The sequence below is a fragment of the Odocoileus virginianus genome, chromosome 28, assembly GCF_023699985.2.
Source record: "Odocoileus virginianus isolate 20LAN1187 ecotype Illinois chromosome 28, Ovbor_1.2, whole genome shotgun sequence".
Taxonomy (NCBI): domain Eukaryota; kingdom Metazoa; phylum Chordata; class Mammalia; order Artiodactyla; family Cervidae; genus Odocoileus; species Odocoileus virginianus.
Window position 1 is genome coordinate 37106815 of NC_069701.1, and position 20159 is coordinate 37126973.

Consider the following 20159-nt stretch of genomic DNA (forward strand, 5'->3'; position numbering starts at 1 on the left):
CTGTCTGGCCCTGGAGCTCAAACTCTGTAACCATCATGCTTTACTGCCTTCTGCTGTTTAAATGTACTCATGATGGACTTGACCGGTGGCTGCCATTGAGGGAGATAAAAAGATACAAAGGCAGAGTCACACAAGAAGGAAAATGACAGATGCTGGTGAAAGGCACGTGAGTGGGACGAGGAACCTGAGGGGCCATTTTTATCTTCGAAGGTCGTAGGAGGCTTCCTGGAGAACGAAGCATTTGATGAGGAAGTTTGGGGACAGAGTCTGGGCATGCAGGAGGGAAGGAGTGTGGGGCTGAGAGCTCTGGGGCCTGAGAAGAGGAGGCCCTCATAGAGCCGTTGCTGCAAGGGCCTTCATAGATTATTTCATCTGGTCCCCAACATGTCCACTCACCCACCTCTACACTGCTGGCTTCCAAATTTACATATTCAGTCTTTGTTTTTTCCAGCTGTGCTTTATGGCTGGTAGGATCTTAGTTCCCCAGCCAGGGATCAAACTCAGGCCCTCAGCAGTGTAAGTCCAGCATCCTAGCCACTGGACTGCCAGGGAATTGCCTATACACCGAGTTTTGACCATTCCCTTAATTGCCAAACTGTTTTCTATTCAGTTAGATGACAAATAGGCATCTCAAGCTTGACCTGGCCAAAACAGGTCTCCTGGTCTCCCCTCCCCAACATACCCACTGCAAACTGCTCCTCTCGCAATCTTTCTTGGTCTTCGGTACTAGCAACCACCCGTAGCTCAGGTCTCAAGCTGCGGCATCATCCTTCTGTCCTCCCTTTCCCCATGTCCAATCCATGAGCACATCCCATCATCCCTATCTGTAAAGCACACCCCAAATCAGACCTCATCTTACCACCTCCCTGTTACTCCCCTGGTTGTGGTCACCACCATCACTTACCTGGAGGACAGCAACAGCCTCCCCACAGCTCTCCCAGTTCCTTCTGAAGCTCCACGGGGAGAAGCCTTCTTGGCCTCTTCCAGCTTCTGGTGACCACGTGTTCCCTGACTGGGAGCTACCTGACTCTAGTCTCTGCCTCTGTCTTCATATGACTTTCTTCTTTGTGTCTTCTCTTCCTGTTACAGTAGTCTCCTCTTATTGGTCTTTGCATTTAGGGCCCACCTGGACAATCCAAGACCATTTCATCTTGATATTCTTAATTTAATTATATCTGCAAAACCCTAAGGACACATTTGCAGGTTCTAGGTGGACTTATCTTTTCAAGTGCTACCATTCAACTCACTGTGTGTGTGCTGTGTTTGGTCGCTCCATGGGCTGTACCCCACTAGGCTCCTCTGTCCATGGGCTTCTCCAAGCAAGAATACTGGAGTGGGTTGCCATGCCCTCCTCCAGGGGATCTTCCTGATCTGGGGATCTAACCCACGTCTCCTGCATTGCAGGCAGATTCTTTACCTGCTGAGCCACCAGGGAAGCCCATTCAACCCTGTATAGAGGTGAATATCAGAAAAAAATAAAACAGGGAAGAAGTTTTATCGAGCTTACATTCAGTCCTCCAGTGAGTGATTACTTTTCAAAGTATAGAAGACTCTTGGCTTGCACATACTTGCTATTTCAGCACTGACTGTTCATGAGTCACTTCAGAGGTCTTTCCCGAGGACTGAGCGTCTGCACTTGTGTTTGCTATAAGGCTCACATGAGGCTGTGTGTCTCTAGCCTTGCTGCAGTCTCAAACCTACCAGATCATCTCTGTCCATTGCTGGGGGCATTACCACTGCTGTCAAGGGGCCAAAATTGTTTCCTCTTAAAAACAAATAGTCTCCCCAAGGAAAGCCAGCTGCTAGTGCTGATGATAAAAGGAAAAAGAAGGGATCCAAGAAAGTACTGGTTCTTACCCGGTGTGATGAGCAACCTCTAAAATGAATATCCCCCAATGACCCCGCCTTCTGGGTTTTGTTTTGTGTTTTTTTATATTTTTGGCTGCAGTGGGTCTTTGTTGCTGCATGCTGACTTTCTCTAGCTGTGGCAAGTGGGGGCTCCTCTTCGCTGAATTGCACAGAATTCTCACTGCAGTGGCTTCTCTTGTTGTAGAGCGCAGGCTCTAGAGTACTGGCTCAGTAGTTGTGGCACACAGGCTTAGTTGCTCCGCAGCATGTGGAATCTTCCTGGACCAGGGATCGAACCCATGTCCTCTGCACTGGCAGGCAGATTCCCATCCACTGAACCACCAGGGAAGGCCCCGCCTTCTGGTTTTTATGACTTTGTGACATCCTCTCCTCTTGAGTGTGGGCTGGATCTAGTAACTTGCCTCTACTCAACAGAATATAGTAAAACTGACAGGATGTCATTTCTGAAATTAAGCTACAAAAAGATTGTGGCTTCTGATCGCTCTCCTTTTTCACTTTCTAGCTTGCTTGTTCTGAGCGAAGCCAGCTGCCATGTCAAACAGCCCTGTGGAGAGGCCCACATGGCAAGGAGATAATACCTGCACGCAGCAGCCTGTAAGAACCTGAGGGCCTCAGTCCAGCAGCCCTCCAGAAACTCAATTCTGCCACTGACCTAGTGAACAGGCTTGGGAGTGGACCTTCTGAGGCTCACAGGCAGCCATACATGTGAGCTTGGCAGCAGATCCCCCAGTTGAGCCTTCGAATGATTGCAGCTCATGCCAACACTTTGGGGTTTCGGGGCCGGGTTTTTGTTTTTTTTTTTTTTTTTTTCATTTGCTTGGGTTTTTGTTGTTGTTTGTGTGGACCATTTTTAAAGACTTTATTGAATTTGTTACAGTATTGCTTCTGTTTCATGTTTGTTTGTTTTTTTCTTTTTGGCCCCAAGGCATGTAGGATCTTAGGTCCCTGAACAGGGATGGAACTTGACCCTCCTGCATTGGGAGGTGAAGTCTTAACCACTGGGCCACCGGAGAAGTCCTTGGCCAACACTTTGACTGGAGCCTGTGAGAAACCCCGAGCCGCCAAGCTGTGCCCAGATCCCCATTCTACGGGAATTTTAAGATGATAAATGTTTGTTGATTCAACCACTGGGTTTTGGAATAATTTGTTATGCAGCAATAGACACACCCAGATATAGATTTCTAGGATATAGTCAACCATGTGGAAGGCTTCTGCTACAGTGGTGGCTGTTTACAGTTTGGGGATTCACAGATATTAGCTCATATGCCTCAAGAATCTACAGCACCTCCTCCCACTCCTTTGATTCTGTTTATATTTTTAAACAAACATAATATAAAACTATAGTGACAGTTGCACATTCTATTTTTTCTGCTTGATATGTTGTAAGCATTTTCTCACCTCATTAAATATTCTTCAAAGCATTCTTTGTTCTTACCATCTCTTCTGGGGTATGAGTGTACCAACATTAATCAAGTCACTCCCCTCTCTTATTTTGAGCTTAAGGTAGGGTTTTACCTTCTTGGGTCACATCTATGGGCATGTTTCGGCCCCTCCATTCAGGGCCTACAGGGAAAGTTCCAGGAAGGTAGAAAGCAGAATCACCTGCGGTTAAGTGCTCCTGAGTTACATCAAGCCTATACCATTTCCTAGCTATGTGACCTTTACACCCGTGGGCCTTGGTTTCCCCTTCCAAACAATAGGGTAATAATTATATCTACTTTCCAGAGTTATTAGAGGCATCAATGAGTTAACCCAAGTTACACAGAGAGTGCCTGACAAATTTTAGGTTATACAGACACAAGCCAGACCACAGTATCCTCATCACCTCACGAGTCCTGGAGTACCACACATCATATCGACTCTTGTCCCAGACTCAAGCCAGCCTCCAACCAACAGTGTCTTGGCTTCCCTCCCGCCAGTCTGTTCTCCCTGAACCTGCTGGTGCCTCCTGCTCTGTAGCCATCCACAATCCTATGGTCATGACACCTCCTCTTACTGCATGACTCTGAGCAAGTCCATCCCATCTTAAGGCCTCAGTCTCCTCATCTGCAATATGGGAAGGGAGGTTGAATGAAGAGGTTCATGAGGGATTGCCCACCTAAGATTCTAGACCATGCTCTTCCCTTTCAAAGGTCTTTTGGTTTCAATAGTACAAAGTACAGTCAGAATTTTAAACAACTAACCAAAGAGAAAAGAATTGGAAAACACTTTATTTACCATAACATAGGTACCAAGTGCTCAGCATTTCCTGGAGTGTGTCCAATACTAGCCTAGTGTCTGCTTACATGTGTAAGTCTGGGTGAAGAGCTGGAGTTTCTCATGTCTGTCCCCTTACAGTGTTTGTCTTGAATTTGAATGAGAACCCACCATCCCCTACTTCCACCCCCACCCCCAAGAAGGTGCTGCACCTGCGCTCCTATCTGGTCCCAGGCCCCTGCTCCATCAGGCCAAAGAGCAACAGGGGCATTGCTCAGAGGGGCTGGAGGGTAATGGGGTCTGTGGGCTGCACAGGGATGGGGGCGGTACCAAAGAAGATACAGGTCTCACTGCGTGCTAAGTGCTAAGTCATTCAGTCATGTCCTACTCTTTGCCACCCCGTGGACTGTAGCCTGGCAGGCTCCTCTATCTATGGGGATTCTCCAGGCAAAAATACTGGAGTGGGTTGCCATGCCCTCCTCCAGGGGATCTTCCCAACCTAGGGATGGAACCTATGTCTCTTACGTCTCCTGTCTTGGCAGGCAAGTTCTTTACCACTAGCACCACCTGGGAAGCAGGAAATCACAAAGCGAAAGGTTCAAGTCCAGCACTTGCTTAAACCTAAGTTTGCACCTGGTCCTTCCCTCATTCTTTTCACCTGCCTTTTGTGCAGGACTTGAATGCTCTCAGAAGTCCACTCACCATGGCCCTGGGAGGAAGGGAGAGGTAGGGAGCTATTTGGGGATAGCTTGGTGAGCTGACCTTTCAGAATCTCCCCAAGGTCACCGTGTGGCTATGGACCCTCAGTATGTAGAAATCCCAGAGGGGACTGCTCCAGGCTTGTCCACAACTCCAACCCACAGGTTCAGCTCTTTAGCACTGAAAAAACTACTAGGAGCAGAAAGGATTCTCTTCTGGGCTCCTGCATGGCCCTTCACCACCTGGGTTTGGACCCTGGACCAGCCCCAGTAAGGGCAAACTTTCAGAAACTACAGGGCTTTGTGGCCCTGGGAATCACAAAACAAAAGGGAGAGTCCCTCCCCGCTCCCAGCACTTAAACCTCTCATGCTGACTCTAGGTTTCTAGGACCCCAGCCCCTAGGGTGCCTGGGCCAGGATCCCACCAGGAGAAGGAGGAGCAGATTGTGATGTTTCAGGTCCCAAGAAAGGCTGTGTGACCTTGGACAAGTCACTTGGCTTCTCTGAGCCTCTGTGTCCTTTCCACTCCTAGTTAGCTGGTCAGCCAAGAAAAGCAGCCCCCAGCAGCAAGAGGAGATGCCTGTGTGCTGAGGCTGCTTCCCGGGTCCAAGGAAGGGGCTAGTCCAGTTCTAGGGGCCAGATTAGAAGTGAACTTGAGCAGAGGAGAGCAGAGGGAAGTCCAGGAGGGGGTGGGGGCTGGGCCCTTGCCAATCTGCTGCTGAGGAAGCCGGCTTATGCTCCCTGTCCTGCAGAGACCCCAGCCCTGGAGCAGCCGAGGGGCTGTAGGGTGAGGACCCTGGCTTCCCCCTGGTGGGGTGCTCCAGCCTGAGGGACTCTAGAGGGGCGGCTTGGGCTGGGGGGCTGGGCAGGAGGGTGTTGAGCTTAGAGGAAGGTCTCAGTAGGCCGGAGCCAGCAGGTGAGGCGGACTGGGCAGGAGTTGCAGTGACCGCAGCGGGACCAAGGGACAGTGAGGGCAGAGGGGACAGGAGGAGGCCGAGGGAGCCAGGAGGCTGTGGGTCTGGAGAGGGTTGCGGAGCCGAGGAAGAAGAGACCGGGGTCCGGAGCAGACCCAGCTGCTCCTGGCAGCCACGCTGTCCGTGGGGCACGGGGCCTGGGGGCCGCTCGGCCTGGCCCCAGCAGCCAGCGGCCCCCGGAGCCAAGCAGGAGGCACAGTCCAGCGGGCACAAGCGCTCGTGCACGTGCAGGGTCTGAGTCCACCAGGCCAGCTCGGCCTGAAGGGCCTGGATCTCCTTCCGCAGGGCGTGGTTCTGCTTCTCCAGTGACTCATGCTGCTGGGGGGAGAAGCAGAGATACGTGGGGAGGGTTATGTCAGCCAGAATCAGAGGCCCAGCTTGAGCCCTATCTCCCAATGCCCCAGGGTCCTCAATTTAGGAGGAAAGATACCGCTGCCACCCGAATGCCCTTTGGCTGCTCTCTGACCAGACATTCATGACCACCAGCTCAGACCTGCCTGCTCTCTCTCCCCAGTGCCAGGTCCCTGAGCCAGCCAGCCTGGAATCTCCGCTTACCCGGGAGCTCCACCAGCCTCCTAACTGGTGCGCCCTCAAACTACCTGATCTCTTGGCCCAGAGGAGACATTCGATGGCTGCAGTGCTAATGGACCATTCAGTTCAGTTCAGTTCAGTCGCTCAGTCGTGTCCGACTCTTTGCAACCCCATGAATCACAGCACGCCAGACCTCCCTGTCCATCACAAACTCCCGGAGTTCACTCAAACTCATGCCCATCGAGTTGGTGATGCCATCCAGCCATGGAACATGAAAGCCCTTTAAAGTCTCCCGTGACTCCCCATGTGTGGTGGCCCCAGCTCACACTTCCAGTTTTATCTCTCCAACTGCTCCCGATGCCCCCACTTCCTGTTCCTCAAATGGACTCTGCTTCCTCGCCACACTTCAGTCTCCTCTGCCTGGACACTTTCAGCCCCGCTTCCTCAGTCTAATCCTGACCTGGCCTTCTTGTGACAACTTAGACATCCTCTGTCCTGGACACTTCTAGGCTGCTCAGTGCCACTGCCAGACCTCCTCGACATCCAGAACTTGCCCACCGAAGTGGTGTGGGTGGAGTCCAGGGTCACGTTTTACAGGTTGGCAGCACAGGTATGCTCTCTTTGGCATTTAGTTTGTGTTCTGCTGAGCGCTGGGTGGGAACACTGTAGGACAGTAATCAATGTGAAGTTCTAAACAATCATTGATTAGTATGATGGCAACAGTAGTGGAAAATGCAGAAGGAACTTTATTTCCACAGCTCATCAGGCTCAGTGACTTCCTTTGAGCCCCTTGCCCTGCCTTTTCTGGATACTTTTTAAAAGAAGAAACTGCAAGAGCGTTTTATATTAAAATGTTGCTTAAGTCAGGGACTCAAAGTTCTAACAGGTCTCAAAGCCACCCACAGCCCCACTCCTAAGCTGGTTTCTGCTGTGGAAGGTGGAAAGACATTTTAAAAACATGTCATTAGGTCAATCTTTACCTAAATTCTCCAAAGGCATCAACTCACCTCCAGAAATGGGGTCACTCTTCATTCATTCATTCGTTTACCCGCCCTCAGGTTGCTCAGCTGTCACCTCCTCCAGGAGGGCTTCCCTATTTAGGTTTCCATCACCCCACATGCCCCACTCCCTTCCCTCTTCCCTGATTTACTCCTTCCTAGAGCACTTATCACTAGCTGATATCCCAAATACCTCATGGGTCATTCATTTGTCTGTCCGGCTCCCCCATGAAAATATGAGCCCTGGGGAGGGTGAGCTGGACTTTTGTCTGCTGTGTTCACAGTTGCATCTCCAGTGCTTAGAACTGTGCTTGCCGCACAAGAGATACTCAGTAGGCATTTCTGGAAGGAAGGAATAAATGAGCTCATGAAGTCTCAACTGCTTCCAGGCATGCCATCCTGGGCATCAGTCCTCATTCTCATGCACTGTACAGGGTGCTACTATCTTATGCTCATGTCAGCCCTATTTCATTTGCCTGCAATGCTTTTTCTTACCTTCATCCATTTGGAAAACTCCTATTCATCCCTCAAAACCAGCTCAGACTTCATCTCTATACCACCTTGACCCAACTACCTGTATGTTGTTCCTACCTATGAGTTCTCACTTTATTCTGACTCTATTGTTCACTCCACAGAGAAATACTGAGTTCCTTCTATCTGCCAGGCACTTGTCCAGGTGATGGGGAGACAGTAGGCAACAGAAGAGTTCCCTGCCTTCAGGGTGCTTACAATCTGATGAAGAAGACAAGCAGTGGGTCAACATCTAAACTTGTGATGGAAGGTCAGCGCTAACCAGAAAAATAAAGCAGAGAAATAGGTGAGGTCTCTTTAGCTCAGTTCAGTTCAGTTCAGTCGCTCAGTTGTGTCTGACTCTTTGAGATCCCATGAATTGCAGCACACCAGGCCTCCCTGTCCATCACCAACTCCCAGAGTTTACTCAAACTCATGTCCATCGAGTTGGTGATGCCATCCAGCCATCTCATCCTCTGTCGTCCCCTTCTCCTCCTGCCCCCAATCCCTCCCAGCATCAGGGTCTTTTCCAATGAGTCAACTCTTCGCATGAGGTGGTCAAAGTACTGGAGTTTCAGCTTCAGCATCAGTCCTTCCAATGAACACCCAGGACTGATCTCTTTTTCTTTTTCTGATCTCCTTTAGGATGGACTGGTTGGATCTCCTTGCAGTTCAAGGGACTCTCAAAAGTCTTCTCCAGCACCACAGTTCAAAAGCATCAATTTTTCAGCACTCAGATTTCTTCATAGTCCAACTCTCACATCCACACATGACCACTGGAAAAACCACAGCCTTAACAAGACGGACATTTGTTGGCAAAGTAATGTCTCTGCTTTTTAATATGCTATCTAGGTTGGTCATAACTTTCCTTCCAAGGAGTAAGAGTCTTTTAATTTCATGGCTGCAATCACCATCTGCAGTGATTTTGCAGCCCCCAAAAATAAAGTCTGACACTGCTTCCACTGTTTCCCCATCTATTTCCCATGAAGTGATGGGAATGGATGCCATGATCTTTATTTTCTGAATGTTGAGCTTTAAGCCAACTTTTTCACTCTCCTCTTCCACTTTCATCAAAAGGCTTTTTAGTTTCTCTTCACTTTCTGCCATAAGGGTGGTGTCACCTGCATATCCGAGGTTATTGATATTTCTCCCGGCAATCTTGATTCCAGCTTGTGTTTCTTCCAGCCCAACGTTTCTCATGATGTATTCTGCATATAAGTTAAATAAGCAGGGTGACAATATACAGCCTTGACGTACTCCGTTTCCTATTTGGAAACAGTCTGTTGTTCCATGTCCAGTTCTAACTGTTGTTTCCTGACCTGCATACAGGTTTCTCAAGAGGCAGGTCAGGTGGTCTGATATTCTCATCTCTTTAAGAATTTTCCACAGTTTATTGTGATCCACAGTCTTTAGCTCAGACATTTAGAAAGACCTCCTTTTGAGGCGGTGACATTTGAGCCAAACACCCAGCAAGGAGTGAAGATCTAGCTTGGCTGCTGTCTGAAGATAGAGGGAACAACCAGGGGAGCCCCTGAGGCTGGATGTGCTCGGTCAGGGAAGGAGCAGAGAGAACACGGTGCAGGATGTTAGGAGAGGAAGGTGGACAGTGGGGATGGGGCCGCAGAGAGCACAGGACCTTTGGGTGTGGGGGGCTCTGAATTTTACTCATTGCAATAAGGACTATCGTGTATGCAGCCCTATCAAAGGCCAGGTCCTGAACCCAGCTCTTAACGGTCCCCCCTGAGGTGTGTCCTTTCTGCACAGAGGAAGAAGACAAACTCCAAGGTCAGGTTACCATCTGAGGTTAGGTTACCATCCAAGGTGAAGAGCCAAGTGTGAGTAGAGCCACCCCTCCCTCCCCCGCCCCACAAGGCTCCTTGGCCTCCTTTAGTCTTCACAAGGGTCCTGCCGGGGGCAGGGATTTTCGGATGAGGACAGTGAAGCTCAGTGAAGGAAACGACCTGCAGCTAAGAAATGCAGCAGCTAGGACTCTAAAGCCAGCCCATCTTAACCCCGAACCAGTTTCTCACAGACGGTGTTGGCCACCCGCATCAGAAGACAGACAGGCAGGGTGATCACGGCAGCGCAGCACCTCTGAGCTGGGTTCTGGATGGGCAGGGCTCAGGGACCTACATTTGAATGAAGGCCTCACCTGGTCACTGTGCCCGGTTCTCCCTGTTTCCCTCCACTTCTTGTCTCCTCCCTCTAGACTGGAGGCGCCTTGAGGGCAGGCCTGGGCTGAGGATGCATTGTCATGCCCCTGGAGCCCAGCACCTATCTGGCACACAATTTCCACTCAGCACTCAGGAATTTCTGAATCTCAGCTGCAGAGCCCTCCTCTCTCCCCAAGTTCAGGGCCCCTGGCACCTACAGCAATGCAGGGGGAACTGCTGATTGGTGGGGTGGAGAAGAGGTGGCCAGGCCAGGTGAGTGACACCAGGGATGGGAAGGGAGGCATCCCCACCTGGTGCAGGGCATCCGCCTTGTTCGTGTGCTTCTGCCGGCTTCTCTGGGCGGCCGCCCGGTTCTTCTGTTTCTTCCTCAGCTGCCTCTGATGCTCCTCAGCGTCCTGTAGGGTGAGACACTGAGGACTCAGGGGGTCCGACAGGGGTGGGCTAGCTGTAAAGCCATTCCCTTCTCTTTTGGGGGGTGCTGTGCCGTGCAACCTGTGGGATCTTAGTTTAGCTCAGGAGTTTAGAAAGACCTTCTCCTTTGGAGGCGGTGACATTTGAGCCGAACACCCAACCAGGAGTGAGGGTCTAGCTGGGCTGCTCTCTGAAGGTAGAGGGAGCAGCCACGGGGAGCCACCAGGGTTCAAACCCATGACCCCTAAATTGGAAGCCTGGAAACTTAACCACTGAACCACCAGGGAAGTCTTAGCCATATCCTTCTTGAATCAAGTTCCCAAGGGTCCCCTCTCCCCCAGAAGCCCTTTCTGGCTCCGTTGGTGTCCACACACCCCATCACAGACGCAGCACAACTCAGTGGAATGCCAGCCTCACACACGTACTGCTCACAGCTCATGACGGGGCAGCACAAGGCCCAGAAGGAGCCGCTTCACACCTTCACTCCTCATGGACCGTGTTGCTCTGGGTAGATCACTCACTTCCCTGAGCCCTGTTGCCTGATCTGCCACAAATGGAGGCACCAGTGCCTTCCTCACCAGCTGGAAGGCAGGCAGGGGTTAATAAAAGTCACTGCTGTTCTTTCACTACTGTTTCCAACGTCAAGGTGTTGATTTCTTTAGCCCTGAGCTCTTTCTATGAGGACAAGGTGGGGTTTCTGATTCTACTCTGTGTTTGCCTGCCCAGCTCAGGCCCAAAGGTAATATTCATTTATCCCACAAATATTTGCACACCTACTATGTGCCACGCAGTGAGCTGAGGGGACACGGCAGCAAACATAAGAGGCACTATTTCCCACCCTCAAGCTACTCACATTCTTGTGGGCCAGCAGCCTAGAATGAGTGAATGAGTCCCTTCTGACAGAAGAGCGGACGCGAAGGGGGACAGCTGTGACCCTCCCCCTACACTGGGGTTCATGAAACTTAGATGAAATGGTTAACCCAAATGCCCAGGGCTCTGGAAAATCAGACAAGAGGGAATGCTGGAGACCCCACAACCCCCTCCCTCAGGTCACTCTGGGAGGTGTGTTCTGAGTGTGGGGACCTCAGGCAAGACCCTGGCCTCGCTGGCTGAGGACTATGCAACTCCTAGGTTCACGGCCACAGCAGGCCCCTTGCAGGTGCTGGGGGCCTGAGAGACTGAAGCCTGGAGGGGAAGACCCGCCATGAGAAGGGCTTGGGCCTCTGTACTTGGGTTCTGGACTAGAGGCAAGGCCTCCAGGAGAACCACGGCCAGAGAGCTTGGAGAGGAACGAGGAGGCTCCTGTAACGGCAGCAAGAGGACAGGAAGGTGAGGAGAGAGCTGTCATCAGAGGCCAAGCTCTAAACTGAAGGCTGGATCTGCAATGTGAGAGCAGGAAAGCCCTCGAGTCAAACCCCTAAGGAGACAGGCCCGAGACGGGCTGTGTGAGGCCTCCGCCCCCAACCCGTGTGAACAGAGCCAGCCGGCACCCTGGGGCATATTCCCCTTCTTAGCCCCCAACCTGCTCCCCTGCACTCACCGTCCAGGTCAGAGGCCCGCCGCCCCCGCAGAGGTGCATGGCGGGGAGGAGGACACGGCTCACACCCGCTCAGGGCTTCCCTCAGCTGCTCTGCCCTCCCAGTGCCCTCTTGGGGCCCAAGGAAGTGGCAGCTCTTTAAATTCCCTCTGACCACTCCGCCCCCAGCAAGCCAAGTTTCAGTTTCTCCTAAAGCCACCGGCTGCTCAGAATCCCGGCTCGGCTTGGCTCACGTGGCTGGAATTTCCTAACACGAATGGGCCTTCCGGTTGGGCCCCTTCTCTGGGATGAGGATGGTGGAGAGTGGCCAGAGAGGGGCTGAAGGCCAGGTGTGGGGAGGCTGTTCTAGGAGAGGGTGGGCAGGCTGCCAGCCACAGAGCCAAGAGGAGAAGCCAGTGGGGCACCGAGGGCTTGCCGGGGATGTGGGAGGACCCCTGGGCTCCGCAATCCTAGGAGCCAGGGTCACAGCCCACTTTTGGCTCGTTGGAGCTGTGCAGCTTTGAGAAGGTGATCTATCCTCTCTGAGCCTTAGTTTCCTCATCTGTTAAGGGAGATGATACAGATATCCATTCACAGGCTTCATGTAGGAACTAAGCAAGATAATACAACCACCTCCCCCAACCCTGTGAGACTAATAATGTTGAGACAAGTCTGCAAAAATAAGCAACAGCCCTTAAATAGGCGAACAGATGGCTAATGGCTGTGTTTTCATACAACAGACCACGCAGCAGTAGACAGAGTGATGTCTAGCAGTTAAGAGCACAGCTCCCAAGCTACGTGACTTGGGTACATCATTTCACCTTTCTGTGCCTCTGTTTCCAAATCTGTAAAGTGGGGATAAAGATAATTTGGTTGTGAAGGTTACATATGTGAAGGCAGGTGAGGCATCTGAAAGCATGCCTGGTGCAGAACGAGGGCTCAACAAATATTCACAATTGTGATGCGGTGGAAGAGTCAAAGCTGCATGTATCATCATGTCTAAAAGTTCATTACATCCACTTGGATGAAAATGACAAGTGGCAACAAGATCTGAATAACACCATTTCTGTAATGTTGAATAATATGGATATGTAATTATGTAGGAAAAGTATTAAAAATATGCATGAGAATCAGAAACACAAAGCTCAGAGAGTGGTGGCTTGGTGGGGGTGGAGGTGGAGAGGGACAAAAGGGGACCCACAGAGACTCCAGTGTGTCTATGACTTATCATTGCTTCAACTGTGGGAACACAGTTGTCTTGTGATAGTATTATTAGCTACACTCTGGGGTCCTGGAGAGGGAAAGGGCAACCCATTCCAGTATTCTTGCCTGGGAAATCCCATGGACAGAGGAGCCTGGTGGGCTACAGTCTGTGGGGTCACAAAGAGTCAGATACGACTTAGTGAGTAGACCACCACCACCACACTTTGGGGTAGTCCTGAAATGTTTCGTAATAAAAACTTTTGTTAAAGACCTAAAAAGACCTGAAGCCCCAGGCAAATCTGTATGGTTGACAGAGTATGCTTGCGAGCGACAGCAATTCAGGGGATGGTGGAGCCATTAATCCCCGTCCAAGAACAGCATCATAACTGATATACAGTGAAGAGTCCTGTGATCTGCTCACCAGAGCATCTGGGGATTGTGCCTGAGTCTCAAGGGCTCAAGGCTGATGGTGTGGGTAAATACTGTGGATTCCATCTTCTGACAGATAATGGTTTCCTGGGAGATAATGTGTTGAAGAGTTCACAGCTGTCTCTGAGCTTATTAGAAAAGAACACTGTCAGGAATTCTCTGGTGGTCCAGTGCTTTGGACACGGCACTTTTACTGCCATGGACTGGGTTCAATCCCTGGTGGGGGACCTAAGATCCCTACAAGACTCATGAGCAGCCAAAAGAGAGAAAAAGAAAAGAACACTGCAATTGATTAGCAACGTCTGCCATGCCGTAATTGATCAGTGATGCCTGTCATTAGCAGGGCATTGAGAGCAATAGGCCCCTGCTACCCACCCCAGTATTCTTGTCGGGAGAATTCTGGGACAGAGGAGCCTGGTGGGCTACAGTCCATGGGGTCACAGACAGTCAGACATGACTGAGAGATGGGCTTCCCCAGTAGCTCAGACAGTAAAGAATCTGCCCGCAGTGCAGGAGACCTAGGTTCGATCCCTGGGTTGGGAAGATTCCCTGGAGAAGGGACTGGCTACCCACTCTAGTGTTCTTGCCTGGAGAATTCCATGGACAGAGGGGCCTGGTGGGCTGCAGTCCACTGGGTCCCAAAGAGTCAGACAGGGCTGAGCGACCAACACTTTCATAACACTTTCATGCCTGGAAGTGGGCATGAAACCTGTTTCTGCTTTAGAGTCAGACTGGACTCTGACACCTGGCACTCTCCTCAGCAGGTCTAGCACCTGGGATCTCAGTGTTCTCGTATATATGCTGTGGATGACCAGGAAATCATGCCTGTTTACAAAGTTGATTTGAAGATGGGAAAGAATGAAATGAGAAGAGAGCTCTTTGCATATTGTGAAGTACTGTCTGGCTAGAATCCATTCCCATTCCTGAGATTTGTGGGGACACAGGAGGAATTATGCCACCTCATAATTTTAAATGCCTGGGTATACATGGGATTGGGCATGACAGCTGGGCCTGGCCCTCCTTGTGTGTGAAGGGCCTGGGGGAGGAGGCTAAAGTGGGGGCACCCCATGCAATGAGGCTGCCCCTAACTACTCTGAATTATTTCTGTTTCCCAGAAACCAGGAGGGCTGAGGCCTCTTGCCTAAGGCGGGCACCTGAGGGGCTCATTAGGCCACAAGCTCCTCAGGGAAGGATCCGGGGGAGTCACATGCATGATGTAACCAAGGAAAAAACACCTGGAGTTGGGGAGGGAGGGGTGAGTAGGGCTAGGGCCCAAGTATCCCCACCTCAAGCTCCTGGCCCCAGACGTGGACCCCTCTCAAGACTTTGGCTTCTGGCAGAAGGGAGACAGCAAGTGTTCCTGTGACCCCTCTCAGAAGGCCACAGCCCCAGAGGAAAGTCAAAGAAGGCAGGATTTATGGCTTGATGTCCCCGAGGAGTGGCAGGGAGGGAGGGACACAGAGTGGGTAATGTTTAACCGTGAATGGCCATGCCTGGCTGGCAGAGCAGGCTTCAGGGCCACCCAGTCCAACTTCTTACTTAGAAGGTGAGGAACTAATGCCCAGAGAGGCAAGGTCATCTGGGGGAAAGGGGTGGAGCTGGAGGGAGGACACACCACTTTCCTCCAAGCCCTTAGTCTTTCTCCACACCCAGCATGGAAGGCCCCAGTCCAAGAGTCCCAAGACTGGAGCACCTCCATGGGTTAAGGCTTGGAGGCCTCCCCAAACCAGAGTGACAGAGTGAGCTCCTGGGCAGCAAGATCACTGCTTGTCTTATTCTCTGAAGCATCTCCAGCACCTCAAACACTGCCTCCATGTAACGTTGTCGCTGTTCAGCCACTCAGTCATGTCCGACTCTACGACCCCATGGTCTGCAGCACACCAGGCTTCCCTGTCCTTCACCATCTCCTGGAGCTTGCTCAAACTCATGTCCATAAAGTCGATGATGCCATCCAATCATCTCATCCTCTGTTGCCGTTTTCTTCTCCTGTTCTCAGTCTTTCCCAGCATCAGGGTCTTTTCCAATGAGTCAGCTCTTTGCATCAAGTGGCCAAAGTATTGGAGCTTTAACTTCAGCATCATTCCTTCCAATGAGTATTCAGGGCCGATTTCCTTTAGGATTGACTGGTTTGCACTTGACTAATGAACACATGAGTGAAAGTCCGGCAGGCGGGCATCTTGCCATCAGCGAACCCCACCAACTTCCTGGATGAGTAAAATACTTTCACTTTCCTCATTCCTAGGTTCCTGGGGGACTCTCCCTAACCAACTTCTTCATTCTTAGTGGGGAAACTAAGGTGCCAGGAGGGGACAGTCACACAGCTGGTTGGGAGAGGACAAGATGCATTGATTACCTTGTCCCAATTCCCTCCCACACCTCCTAAAGTGAGAGAGATGCCCAGGGTCTTCAGTCACCCAGGGAAGAGGACCCCTCTTTCTAGGTCACATCCATGTGCACCCCTCAGTTGAGGCCTGGCCTCTCCAGGGCACCTTGAGCGAGTTTCAGACGATAGCGAGGAGAGAAAGAGGCCAGGTGCCAGCTGGTGGGGCTGAGGCTGGCTGTCGACATCCTGCCATGAGCATGGACGGGCCCTCGTGGAAGCTAAGCCTCAGCTGGGAAGGGTTCACAATCAAATGGGGTATAGGACGCATGCCCAGCATATTGATGGGCAGGGTAGGAGGGTGACAGCCTGCCTCTGTGAGGGTGTCTGTGGCAGGCAGAGAGCACTTCCTGTTGGGAAGATCAGAGGCTTTCCAGAGAAAGTGGACATTGTTTATGGGACATTGAAGAACGGGGAGAGGGACTTGACCCAGGGCCTGGAACTTGAGCTCAAGCAAGTCATTTAACTAACAGGATTTCCCTGGTGGCCCACTGGTTAAGAATCTGCCTGGCAATGCTGGGCATGTGGGTTCAACTCCTGGTGGGGGAACTAAGATCTTACATACCACAGGGCAACTAAACCCACGAGCTGCAACTACTGAGCCTGTACACCGCAACAAAGATCCTGCATGCCACCACTAAGACCCAATGTAGCCAAATAAATAAATAAACATTTTTAATTACAAAAAACCCAAACTAACCTGTTTCTGGCTTATTGTAAAATGGGGGTAATAACACAAGTATCTAGAAGTAATACATGTGAAGTGCTTAGAACACTGCCTGGCACACAGTAAGTCCCATAAATATCTTTAAAGCTTTTAACAGATGCACTTAATAAAAAGCTGATGAATTTTTTGTTCACATAGCGCAGGCTTGTATTTTGTTTTTTTATTATTATTTTTATCATTATTATTAATTTTAAGGAAAAAATGGCAGCATGCAAGATCAGGCATGAGTTTTTTTTTATTCTAATGAAATACATTTATGAAAAGAGAGTTAATGATTGTGTCCATATGTAAAGAGCAGCACATAGTATTTGATGAAAACTGTTCAAAATTTCTCATGCTTACAAAGGAGTCTCAATAAGAGATGAGAAATTAGCTGTCTCTAGATTCTTAGTTTATAAATGATCTAGCTAGGCTTAAGTTACTGACAAGTATACTTGTATACTGACAGTATACCAGCTTCAGGCACGGCTTGATCATGATGCCCAAACAAGGTCATCAGGAGTCAGCGCCTCACCCTATCTGCTCTGTCCCTGACTGGCTTCATTCTCAGGCAGGTCCTGCTCATGGTGGTAAGATGGCCACTAGAAACCCCAGCTTAGCTGCCCCAAGAGGGGCATCCCGGCCACTTTCCCATTATTTCCAACAAAGATATCAGACCTGGCTCTGCTTGGTCTGCCCTGAGTCATGTGCCTGTTCCTGACATCAGGCATTGTGGCCAGGAGACAAGGTGAGATAGGGAAGGCTGGGGTCCCCTAGGGACCAGGGCTGAGGGAGGGGAAACTTCCAGAGGGCTCGGGGCACTGTTGGCAGGAGAAGGGGGACCGGATGCTGGGCTGATGTCACCTTGGCTGAGATTCAGGTATGAGGAAGCTGCCTTTCCGCAGTACATCCCTTGGCCAGGTCATGTCCCCAGCTGGGACAGGCTCGATCCCCACGTGTCTCTCACACCAAGCCCAGCACTCTCTCCTTTTATTGCCTCATGGGGACCTGTAAGCGGGAAAGGAAAGGTTTGCTCAGGGGACGACTCCAGATGAACAATGCTGGGCAAGGAAGGGTAGTGCCATCGTGGGGACAACCCACGGCATAGGGAGAAAAGGACCGACTTTCACCTCAGCACAGCACCTTGACCGTGGGGGTTCTCATTAAAGCTGGAATCTGCAAGTAGCTGGGCCTCCCAGGGAGAGGCCCTGTGATGCCATTCCCTCCCAATCCTGCCAGGGCCCCTGGGGCCTCCAAAGCTTTGTGCTTCCGATTCTCCGCTATTTCTTGAACGTACATGTCTTTCTGGGAAGCTGACTCAAACCTCTGGAAGAGGGCAGAGACTATAAATAGTAAACAACCAAGCATTGAAGAGTGGGCGAGCCTCCCAGGGCTTCTCGGGTATGGCAACAGCGACCACAGCACATGGATTTCCCCAGGTGGCCCAAGTCCCAAACAGGTTGAGTTCAAATCCCTGCTCTGCCTCTTCTATCCATGTGAACTTGGATAGGGCCATTAGTTTCTCTGGGCCTCAGTTTCCTCATCTGTATAATGGGCCATGGTGATAACCGAAACCACATCTGGACAGCAGTCACCAGCAAGCTCCTTCTTGTCCCCATGTCCTGGCTGGGCCTCCTTGGTGATGTCACATTTAGACTGTCCACTTCGGATGGCGGAGAAGCCCAGGCTGGGCACCCTGCTGAGACCCTGGACCCTGGAGAGCAGAGACAGCCTCCCTGGCCTTGGAGGGAGCGTTTCCCTTCTTCAAATGGTTCTCTCCTCCTGAGCTTCTGTGTCGGTTTCCACGAGAGCTCTGAGAGGCAGGAAATTCTCACTAGGAGGCTGGTTTGGGAGGCAGGCAAGGGCCTGGAGCAAGGAGCCTGGAGGACTGGGGTGAGATGAGGGCTGAAGCTCAGCCCCGAGTGGCCAGCGACTCATGGGCACAGACCAGAGAGTGCTCGCCACAGCTGACCCAGCCCAGGACTCATACCAACGGTGCCAAGAGCTTTGGCAAGGCAGATTGACAGTCTGTCATGGTCAGAAGATTCTAGAGATTGCCATCCAGTCTCCTTGCTTTACAGTTGGGGAAACAGGCTCAGGGGGGAGGGGACTTGCCCGGGGCAGAGAGGTGGCAGAGCCAGGCAGGCCGGGTTCTGCTGCAGCCCCTGACTTCTCACTTATCCAGCTAACATCTCCCAGCTCTGCTGTGGAAATAGCAGGGACACAGGGCACCCTCAGAAGAGCAGGGAGCACTCACACCTGTGGCAGAAACCTTGGGAGAAGGACTCTGACCTTCGTTGAAGCACCGTTGAAGATGGGGCCTCTCGCAATTCCTGGGCCAGGGTTCCTAAAGCCAGGTGGGGGCCCCCAATCAGAAGCAGCCCAGGAAGTTGTTCCAGGGGAACTGGGTTCACCTGCAGCTCAGGGACTGCGAGGGACGAGGCCTCCGGCAGACTTGCGCCCTCTCTGGGGCTCAAGTTCCTCATATTAAAAGGAAGGAACGTGACCACTGACCTCTGAGAGTCCTTTGGCTCTGGGTGGAGGCTGGGAACAGCCTGAGGCCTATGCAGAGGGGACACCTCTAAGCAGGAGGGAGTTCCTGCCATTTGAGAGAACAGAGCCAGTATTTTACTGAACCAGGGGCTGCGCATGGAACCCAGGGTGGACGCAGGGGCACAGGAGACCCAGCGCTTCCCTGCCTTCCACACCAGGCCCCAGCTCCCACTCGACACCTGCTGGCAGTCTGCCTGTGAGATGCCCTCCTTGGTTGGAGCCTGGTCTGGGTGTTGAGCTCTGTGGGGTCTCAGAGGAGAGGGTGGGGGCCAGGCCTGGGCTGAGAAGCCTGGTGGTTAGAAACAAGACTGATGAGGCTCTGCTGCTTTCGGACCACGTGAGCAGCTAGAAAGCAGCTGGTGAACCCTCTGCCCCATTCCTTTCACTCAATAGATATTTACTGAGCATCTATTATGTGGTAGGCCCTGATCCAGGTACTGTGAACAGCTTAAAAAAAAAATCCAAATCCTGCTGTTGGGACTTTCCTGGTGGTCCAGTGGTTAAGAATCTGCCTTCTAATGCAGCAGACGCAGGGGACTGTGAAGCCTTTACATTCCTTTTATATTGATATATGGTAGTTTCTTTAATTCTCAGATCCACCTTGCATGGCAAACATAATTATTATACTATTTGTACAAAGGAGACAACAGAAACGCAAAACAGTTAATGATTTGGCCCAATTCACAAAGGTGGTGGTGCTGGTGGTTTGGTCACTCAGCCTGACTCTGCGACCCTATGGACTATAGCCTGCCAGGCTCCTCTATGTGATTTTCCAGGCAAGAATACTGGAGTTGGGCAAGAATATTGGAAATGGGTTGCCATTTCCTTCTTCAGGGGAACTTTCAGACCCAGGGGTCGAATCCGGGTCTCCTGTATCGCAGACAGTCTCCTGCATTGCAGGCTGATTCTTTACTGACTGAGCCAGCACAGAAGCCCCCTGCTTTCTAATGCAGGGGACGCAGGTTCACTCCCCGGTCAAGGAACTAAGATCCACATGCCTCAGAGCACATC

The 20159-nt window shown here is 51.3% G+C and overlaps 1 protein-coding gene across 2 annotated transcripts; it reads right to left on the minus strand.

The window, feature by feature from the left end:
* Window positions 1-4060: 4060 nt before the first annotated feature.
* BATF2 (basic leucine zipper ATF-like transcription factor 2) lies at window positions 4061-12121 on the minus strand. Of its 2 annotated transcripts, none has more exons than XM_020891807.2 (3): window positions 11902-12121; window positions 10241-10345; window positions 4061-6052 (listed from the first exon to the last, which is right to left on the minus strand). In XM_020891807.2, the coding sequence occupies exons 1-3, from the start codon at window positions 11938-11940 to the stop codon at window positions 5405-5407; spliced, it is 792 nt and encodes a 263-aa protein (XP_020747466.2). In that variant the 5' UTR covers window positions 11941-12121; the 3' UTR covers window positions 4061-5404. The 2 variants fall into 2 exon arrangements, with proteins under 2 accessions (XP_020747466.2, XP_020747465.2); XM_020891806.2 differs by having other exon boundaries at window positions 4061-6055; window positions 11902-12120.
* Between the last annotated feature and the right edge of the window lie 8038 nt (window positions 12122-20159).